Below are 10189 nucleotides of genomic sequence, written 5' to 3'. Positions count from 1 at the left end.
ATCATATGGTTGGAAGGAGATTCTCTATTTCCCGCGGGTTTCGCGTAAGTGTTTCTACTTACGGGTCCGCCACCCCCCTTTTGGCCCTTCATACAGCGATATGTTGAATGCAGATTGGTAATAAAATTTGACCTTACTGTTGAGTGGAGCCGCATGCAGAGCAAGACTCAAGCAAGGATTGGTGGCTACCTACATACATACATACATACATCACCTAATGGATAAAATTGGATCGTAAATGCGTTTGATCTACACTCGACTGTCTTATGTCTGTATGATTTTATACTATTGTCCTCATGTCCTAAATTAACGTAAAAAAAATTACAACAATTAAAGTTAATCATTTAAAGCAATTTGAGTAAATCATAATCAATTATGAAAATTAAAGTATCATCATTTGATTAAGTTTGCTTCTAATTTTAACCATTTTTTCAATAATTGTATTCCAGATTTATACACAGTTTCTGCTGACAGTCGGAAGTAAACTGCAATTTAAATTCATGCATTTCTGGTCAATTTAATTTTCAGGATATATCAGCAAGAGAGACACATGGTTTTAAAATCGAAATTGCCGAAAAAAAAATTTTCATGGCTGTTGTTGTTACGTCAAGTATGTAAACAATTTTTTTTTCGGGATTCATTGTCATTGTATTTTTTTTCAGGCTTGTTGGAACAATCTGTATGTTTTTAATACTGATCATCCTTAATTCTTCGATTTAAGGTCAAACCATCGAATTATAGGATGATTTCCTATATTTTTTAAAAAGTTAAATTATTTTATATAACTCGATAACATAACAATCATTTAATTGAATCATATAACATGCAGCTGGACAATGGAGTGGAGTGCCAGCCGGAATCAAGGGTTGAAGTAACCGTAACATTCTTGTAGATGGGTTCTTCTATCCCAACAGTTGCAATGGATTTGACGTGCCCTTCATAAAACAAACCATCTCGTGGAAAGCTGGACAGGTATTGCAAATTTCATCATACTTTCCGTTGGATCATATTATTGGAACGAGATTCTCTATTTACCGTGGGTTTCGCGTAAGTGTCTCTGCTTACGGGTCCGCAACACCCCATTTTGGCCTTTCATACAATGGTATGTTGAGTTCAGATTGATAATGAAAAACGACTGGAATGTTAAGTGGAACCGAATGCTGAGCAAAACTCAAGCTAGGATGGTGGCTACATACATTCATAACAATATTTACATTAGATTATGAAAATTTTTTGAAAGATTTATTTTTGCAGAATTGTTGAACAAATTTCAGCGAAATATTTGATGGGATTTAGGCTCGATGAAATATTTTTTAAAGCTTCATCAGTTTATCCTTAAAACTTCCAGTGTCAAGGAAAAAAATCTACACAAATTCACAGATTTTTTCTGTTTATCCATTTGTTATTAAAAAATGGTTTATTTTTGTAAAATTTGTTTGATTAAAATTAATTTCAAAAGGATAAACATGTGAAGCATATTCACATTTTCATTATTATGACATCAAAATATGATCCAATGAATGATCCTGAAGATTGGAATGCTAGTAAGTTTGTTTTCAGAGGCTTCAGATACTATAACGGGTTCAACAGGCTCTTCAAGAACTTCGGCTCAGATCCCCCGAAAATACCCCCGAAAAGGCATTATCATGGTGATTTTGTTTAGAATACTCTTAGGATATCCTACAGGGATCTCTCCAGAAATTGCTCTACAAATTCTCCCAGAAATTCTTCCAGCAATTATCAAAATATGCTTACAAGAATTTTCTCCAGAAAATCCTTTGACGTTCTAAAGCTATCACCTCCAGTAATTTCCTCAGGTATTATTTGATTTTTTTTTCCCAAAACTATCCTAGTAGTTACTCTAGAAGACCTTCCAAAGATTTCAATAGGATTTTTATCCGAGGAAATCCACAGAGGTTTCTTCCAGATTGTTTTGAAAAGCAGAAGGTATTTATTTCCTTAAGATACCCTGCGAGAATAACTCCACATGATCATGTGGGTTCCTTTTAGAATTCATCCACGTTTTCTCCCGGAAATTCAATATTCCTCGATAAGTTCTTCGAACAAATCTTCTTTTTGTAGGAATTGTGCAGTATTTCATCCAAGTATTACTACAGCAGTTTTACCAAAAATTTCCGTAAAAAATTGTCAAAAAATTCTCATGCTGTTTTCAAAAGTTTATTCAAGTTTTCAGCAGAGTTGTTAATTCAGGGTGACTTCGAACTTTCACAAGTTTTGTCAGAGGTTGCTCTAGGACTTTCTATAGAAATAGCTCACGGATTTGAGTTGTTTTCCTTCTCGGGGCGCGTGCCTATTTTCTTTGAGAGCTTTTATATAGCCGAGCAAACGAGTGTAGCTGAAAGTGGATTGTTGCTGCTCAAAGATGATGGATCAATTGATAAGCTCGTTTCATGCTACTATATCTAATCTATAAAATATGTATGACTGCAGCTTTAATCGTTACAATGGTGAGACGTAAATATGGAGTAGTGTTTGTTCCGTTGAATCTGTTGCATGCTCCTTTGAGGGCGAGCGGCGGAATCTGGATCAATTGTGTCCAATTCGCGTTTTTCGGAAGAAAAAAAAAACCAAAACAAAGTGTGCGAGTGAAAAAAAAAAATCGACGCTTCAGTAGTGTTTGATCCGTTGAATCTGTAGCATGCTCCTTTGTGGGTGAGCGACGGAATCCGGATCGTGTACGGTTCGCATAGTAACCGCACTATCGGTATCGATCATTCGTGTATATGTTCACTTATTCATTTGAAAATATATCTTTATCGTTTACCAAAACGAATCATTTCCCATATCCAAACTCCTAGTGTTTTCTTGTGGAAGTGCAGAGGACTCCTCGGCTTCCATAAAGCAAGTAACACGTCAACATTTTCCTCCCATTCCTTAATTGACCTGCATTTGGACGCAGCCGGCGCCGGTATTGTTTGTTATAATAATAAGAGCACCAGTACTTACACATTGAAGATGCTACTGATCCTGAGTAGCATATGTTGGTTCCCTGTGTAAGTACAGCTGTTCTTGCAATAACGGAGTAGCAACTGTGGGCGGTCAATCATGCTCATGCTCATGCTCAAATAGCTCATGGATTTATTTTTCAGGAAAATTTCCTTCACTGAAGAGATTCCAGCGAGAATTCCTGAAAAAAAAAAAACAATTTTCTATTAATCTTTGGATAAATTCCGTTTCTGTGGTTCTCCTTGAGAAAATCAAGGTTGCATTCTTGAGGTATCCTTAACAGAATTCTTGGAGAAATTTCGTGGAGAAATTCCTTGGGAAATAATCACCAATCAAACTCCTCCATACACTTCCGGAGTTTCTGAAAATGTGGGCAAATACCTGAAAGAATTTCTGATGAAATTCCTAGAGAAAATCATGAAAAAACACATATAAAAATACTTGTATTGAAGTACGAAGAATTCTTAAAATAAAAAGTTTAAGATCATAGGGAATTGTCTGCTCTGATGCTGTGAAGAATTACACGCTTATCTTCTGGCTCCTATTAGGTTTCGTTTTGTTTTCTTGGTCTTTGTTTGTTCATTTTTCGGTTTTTTTTTGATTCCTTTTAGGTCTTTTAGGCCTCTCATTTCCTATTTATAAGGCACTCCAACACAGCTAACATTTAGTGCAAATGTAAACATTCTCTAAACACTTTTTATACCGCTTTAGGCTGAATAAAGGTTCATGTGGGATGTTAGGGGCTCACCATCTATTCATTGTTTTCAAGGCGGCGTACGATTCAGTAAAGAGAAATGAGTTATGGCAGTTAATGGTAGAACACGGTTTTCCGGCGAAACTGATTAGACTGATTCGTGCAACGTTGGATGGATCGAAATCAAGTGTGCGGTTTGCGGATGAGACTTCAACCTCCTTCGTAACCTTAGATGGATTGAAGCAAGGAGATGCGCTTTCGAACCTTTCGTTCAACATTGCTCTCGTAGGAGTTATTAGGAGAGCAGGTGTGCAAAGAAGCGTTACCCGGTCGCTTATGCTCCTTGGTTTTGCGGACGAAATCGATATAATCGGAATTGATGATCGAGCCGTAGAAGAGGCATTCGTGCTTTTTAAAAGGGAGACAGCGAGGATTGGACTTACCGTCAACACCAGCAAAACAAAGTACATGATCGCTGTGGACAGCGTGGTTCCAATTGTGACGTTTGTAGTGAAGGTGTGCTGGGTGGTGAAAAGTTTGAAGTAGTGGTTGAATTTGTGTATCTTGGTACTTTAGTGACGTGCGATAATGATGTTACACGCGAGGTGAAAAGGCGTCTTTCAGCTGCGAATAGGGCTTTTTACGGGCTCCGTAACCAGCTTAAGTCCCGTAGCCTGCAGACGAAAACAAAATTCGCGCTATATAGGACACTAATCCTTCCGGTTGCTCTGTACGGCCATGAATCCTTGACGTTAAAAGAGGTCGACCGGAAAGCGTTTGGAGATTTTGAGCGTACAATACCCGGCGGTAAACAAGAAAATGGCATCTGACGGCGTCGCATGAATCATGAGTATCAAGTATATAAAGAAGTGGATATTATCAAGCTCATCAAAAACGGCAGGCTGCGTTGGGCTGGTCACGTGGTACGAATGCCGGAAGAACGACAAGCAAAAATAATATTCAGTAGAGAACCCGGACGAGGCCGTTAGCTTGGTGGTATGCCGCGCACACGTTGGATTTTTGCAGATGAAGGAAAGTAAGCCGTTTCATGATAGATTGGCGTGATGAAAAACAGCCTATTACGATGAGAAATTGCAAAAAACAATTTTCAAAGCCGAAATGACGTCTGTTTGTTTTTAGGGGTCTATTTTATAAGTCGAGTCGATCAAAATGACTCGACTGGAGTCACTATCGACCGAAAAAATCGCTCGACTCAGCTCTGTCACTCGAGTTTTTCGACAGTTGTCACTCTATGTGACTGGATTAATATGGGAGTCGACGGGTGACATCTGAAATATGCCTGCTTGCTTTGATCGACAATGAATACAGAGACGAGTCACTTGAATCTACTCGATTTACAAAATAGGCCCCTTAATTGACCTGGTAACGGAGTGATTTGCAAACTAGTATTCATTAAGGTGAAGATGAATCGAAGCCAAACTTCGAATTTTTGAGAGCACGGATCTGGAAAACCAAACATCCGTGTAAGCTGAAAACTTAATCGATTGGTCACCACCAGCTAGTGACCAGTCGATTAAGTTAAGCTTAAACGGATGGTTGGTTCTGCAGATCCGTGTTCTTGAAAATTTGTTGAAAGTTTGGCTTCGATTCATCTTCACCTTAACCATTTGTTCTAAGTCTCGATCTATCCCTATCTTGATGGTCTCTTCGATATCGAGATGCAGAGAGTCGACTGTATTAGCCACTCCTGTGAAGTAAAATCAATGTTTTTGGAAATGTGCCGCAAATTAGCATCCGAACATGATGAAAAACATTTGTAATTTTTTATCTGAATTTTCGTGTGTTGTCTAAACTATGTGATATTGAAGGTGAAATTTGACTTTGTTTTTCAACTGAAAACTATTCTTGCAAATCAGGTTTTTGCCCGCTTTTTAGAAAACTGGCACCCTGTGCAACAACGAAGACGATGAGAACCGCGCAGTCTATTCTTTTATTTTGGCGGAAAACGGCGCGTTTGCTTGGCGAATATTTTACGACCTCACGTTGTTCGCTATATCCGCCCGGAGGAGCTGAATGCACTTTTCTTGGCCGCAGCAGCAGCAGCAAGCAAAGGCACCAGAACAGAAGTCCTACCAGAAGCCAACAAAATGATAATTAGAACCACGAGGCTGGAACGGAATTTACGACGTCGTATAAATGATAATGATTCTCAAAGTGATGGCACACGTTGTCGGTGGAGCGAAATAGAACAAGCGAATTTATTGCTTTGCAACCTTATTGAGGCATGGATTTCCCGTTTGACGACGCCGGCAAATCACCACTTGACGTCGAGTTTTGTCGCGCGTGTTGGAATTTCTTGTTCCTCCGCAGTATACTTTGAATCCGTTTTTCGTGACTGGGCTTCAGGTTGCAAAATTTACAGTTCACCTCCTCAACGGGCCAGTTTTCTTTGAGGACTTCAATCAGTTTTTTGCCACCGGCTCGACCTAGCGGGGTGCAATTCATGTGCAGGATGTTGAGGGGTGCATGGAATCCTAGCAGTTGGACTACCTGTGAATTGGAAAGCCGGAAAATTATCTGCGACACCATTGACAATTGTTACGTAAATTTCTTACTCACCCGTAAGGCGCCTTGCTCTCCAATTTCACACCCTGTCACATTCAGCTCCCTGATTTGCGGCGTTTTCTTGATGGCCCCTCCCAAAGTGAGCACTCCCGATTCGCCGATGGGATTATGTGACAAATCCAATTTCTCCAAAACGCCTTGGTACACATTAATGCCGTAGCCGAAATTTTCAATCTGCTCTCCATCTAGGAAATTTCCAGACACATTCAAGTTGATTAGTGTGCCAGGGCACTTGCTGATGTACTTTGCCAAGAGCATTCCAGCGTCAGTTTTGAGATAGCAGTAAGGCAACTCCAAGCGCTCAATTTTCATTGTTGCTAATTGGTCAAGAAGTGCTTTTAGTTTATCGGGCTCCATTCGACTGCGAGATAGTTTGAAATGACGCAACTGTGGAAGGTTGGCCATTGCCTTCACAAGGTTCTTGACGTCTTCTAGCGAAAATATGAAGAACCTACGTTCGTACCCCCTGGTGGCATCTCCCAGACCAAACGCCAAACTGAGAGAGGTAAGGTTCACTAGATGCTTAAGAATCACAAGTGATCCATGGCTACACAATTCCGGCGTTGGATTGTAGACTTTGTATTGTTCGTAATTTTCTTCGGGCTCAATTTGTTTATAAGGCTGTAGCTGTGAGATAACTAAACTTCTGACGAATGGCTGTGACTTAACGAGTATTTCCTCCAGATCACCTTCAAACCAGTATTCGGGAGTTTCTTGTTCGAGCGCCTCGGACACTTTCAGCTCCACGCCCAAATTCTTCCAGTTTGTGTTGTGATCTCGATCGTATTTCAGGAAGTCAACCATCATTTTGCTTTTATTTTTGACCACGCGTCTCCAGAATGTGTTGTTCTAAAATTATATAAATTACCTACATCCTCAATGAACTGCATTACGAAATCTATGTACCGTACATCAACATCCAGCAGTTTGATTATGGGCAACTCCACATCCAGAAGAGCTCCCAAGTCCCGTTGTTGTTCACAGGTCAAACCTTCCGGAACAGGTCCACCGTCAAATGTAATTGCGAAATGTTCCACAACCAATTCGGAAAGACTCTTTGGGTAGCATGTCTTCGGTTCATCGGAAGTTTCAAAAACTATAGCTTCTGCGTAGATGTCTCTCCCAGCTTCGCTCTGCAGTTGCCTCGTGATGTCCGACACCCGATAGGTACGCCATGCGTTGAAAAGATTCCTATCGATGGCATCGGGGGAAACGAAACGGAAATGGTGAACTTCCTGCAGAAGATCAACGGATGACATTTCTGAGGACACGCAGATAGCGGTACAGAGATGAAGCCCATTAGTTCACAGCTAGCTTAGATTTGGACTTGCAGTAGGTATCCAATTATTAATTATTACTTCCAATTCTTCCGAAACTAAAGTGCACTCTATCTTGGTAGAGCTTTATTCCGCCGTTCTGAAAATGAAATTTCAGGTAATTCCAATGTGGAAATATTCTACAATATTGGTCATACTCGGTAAGTAGGCCTTGACCAGGCAAAACGGTTTTTTTCTCTGCTTGTCAAATTTTTTCACTCATTTCAGATACAAGTTACTTCCGAGTTTTTGGATTGCGATTTCGTGGATTTCCTGGGACCATTCCTACGAGGCTTTGTCTTGCGATTCAGTGGATTTGCTGGGACTATTTCTTCAAGTGTTTTATTCAAGAGTTGCAGTTTTTTCAAGCATTCAAGTGTTTTGCCTTTCATTCAAGTTCGTCGTTGAAGTTTGGTGATTCAAGTTCATTTTGGAGTTTCGTTTGTTGTTGAACTTCCAACATAAGTATAAGTATTTTTTTATTTTATTTCTTCACTTTACTATTTTTATTACTTTCTCAAACAAATTCACATCTTTTCCCTCGTTGAGTTTCTGTTATGGAAACTGACGAGGGTAAAGGGGGTCAAAAGATGATCTTCAATCAATTGAAACCTCTTTGAGTAAACCTTTTCGTGTGAAGGTTTATCCTTCCAGTTTTTCCGGTCCATTTGTAGTGTATTTTCGTTAGAAAGAAAATCCGATTAACGTTTTATTGATTTCATCTGAAATTTATAAAAAATACAAATCGGTAAAAAAAATTAAAAAAAAAATCTCTCGATAAGTTGAGAGTAATTTTTGGATCAAGAGATGATGCTAACTTTCTTTTGGAATCCAAAATGTTTTCTAATTCCTATCGCGTGTATGCTCCATGTGACGCATGCGAAATAAACGGAATTATTTATGATGAATTTTTGGATTGCGAAGATGTAAGGAACCATGGTTCAGGAATTTCTAAGAACCAATCCCTTTCTCCTGTTGGAGTCTTGGATTGTGTTCGTTTGTCAAAACAATATTTTGTTGGAAATGATTCCAAATACAACCCCGTGCAACCCCGCTAATTTGAACGGTACCTCATGCAAACCATCGGGGTTCATTTTTGATTTGAACATTTAGTCACCCTAGAAACGTGTTCTGGTTACCTCTTTCTCTGTTTTGTTTTGATTCTGCGTTCCGTTCCACAGCGTTCCATCCCAATTCACTCCGTTCCATGAGCTAAATGACGTTTGAACCATTTTTAATCTGAACGATGTGCAAATTAGCGGGGTACAGATTAAAAAGTGTTCAGATTAAATGTGGTTAAACCAACGGGGGTACCCGGTATATGCATTCGAATTGCATCAAAATTACGTTTTATTTTATAATTATTGATAATGTAAAATTTTACGTGAGGCTTTACTACCCAAAGCTCATGCATTGTGACAAATGTCGCCTTTTTGGTCACACTTCCAGTTTTTGTTCCAATAAACAAAAATGTTCGAAGTGTGGCGAAGCGCATTCTTCATCTCAATGTAATAAAAATTCGGACCTTTGTATTTATTGTAAACAGAAGCACAAATCTTTGAAAGAAGGTGCTATTTACATTGATCATCAATCCAAATTAAATAAAAAATAAGAAATAAGAACAATTTATCATATGCTGAAGTAATGAAATCTTCAGATAACATTTCTTCAGTTAATGTTTTTGAAATTTAACCCAATGATGATGGAGTTGAATCATTTGATAATTTCAATAATTTTGTTTACAAACCTCCTAATAAAAGGAGAAGAACTGTTAATATTTCTTCGAACAAACAAAATAATACTCATGTTCCGTAACCGGTCGTTTGAGAACGTCGCGACCCATTGGAAGCCTACACAATAGAAATCTCAGCCACCACGTCGGTGGAGAGTGTTGTGTGGCATTTCACTACCTAAAAATAATGCGCTCTCGGGCTAGGCATTGGATATATATAGAAAAGCGTTGTGTTTGGATGGGCATCTAATTCTTCCGAAAGAGGTGCACTTTGCGAAAGAGGACCACGTGATTATTGAGCTGAAATCGAATTCAGGTTAACTTCTGCGTTCATGAGTCTTCTCATGGCGTAGTGGTTAACGCGCCCCAACTAGAGATCGGGGAGTCGTGAGTTCGATTCTCACTGAGAAGACGTGTAACTTTTTCGCAAATCTTCACATCAATTTGTCCATCTAATCCAATTGCAAATTATATGTAATGTTTAGCTTTTCGGTAGTTGTTAAAATAATATTTCTGATGAACCTCAACCATCAACTTCTTTTGATATGAATTTTCCTCCCCTTAAGGCATCTGCATCTCACAAAAATATTCCAGGTTTTGAAAGATTTGATTCTGATTGTTCATCCAAGCCTAATGAGCAGTCCAAGACTAATTCTAATGAGCAAAATAACGAAAATTCAAGTCAGTCAATTTTGAGAATCCTTGAAGAAATTGTTGACTTTTTGGGATTAAGTGATTTTTGGAAAAAAAAAATCATTTAAATGGTTTTACCAATTGGCCTTTTGAATAAATTGAATTCATTTGTTCCACTCATTGCCTCTTTATTTTCTTCCTAATGGCTTCAAATAATTTCAATAATTTGAACATTTTACAATGGAATTGCCGCAGCGTTAT

General features: G+C 38.8%; 1 protein-coding gene and 1 non-coding gene across 2 annotated transcripts; one reads left to right on the top strand and one right to left on the bottom strand.

Moving 5' to 3' along the window:
* Positions 1-5852: 5852 nt before the first annotated feature.
* LOC5569151 (protein NLRC5) lies at positions 5853-7087 on the bottom strand. The gene is made up of 2 exons (XM_021844348.1): positions 6242-7087; positions 5853-6172 (listed from the first exon to the last, which is right to left on the bottom strand). The coding sequence occupies exons 1-2, from the start codon at positions 7052-7054 to the stop codon at positions 5897-5899; spliced, it is 1089 nt and encodes a 362-aa protein (XP_021700040.1). The 5' UTR covers positions 7055-7087; the 3' UTR covers positions 5853-5896.
* A 2546-nt stretch (positions 7088-9633) lies between these two features.
* On the top strand, positions 9634-9707 carry Trnas-aga. The gene has a single exon. It is a non-coding gene; the product is annotated as a tRNA-Ser (tRNA).
* The last annotated feature ends 482 nt before the right edge of the window (positions 9708-10189 follow it).

This window comes from Aedes aegypti, chromosome 2, assembly GCF_002204515.2.
Source record: "Aedes aegypti strain LVP_AGWG chromosome 2, AaegL5.0 Primary Assembly, whole genome shotgun sequence".
Classification (NCBI taxonomy): Eukaryota; Metazoa; Arthropoda; class Insecta; order Diptera; family Culicidae; genus Aedes; species Aedes aegypti.
The sequence above is the reverse complement of the archived record's forward strand: the minus strand, read 5'-3'. Positions and strand labels throughout refer to the sequence as shown.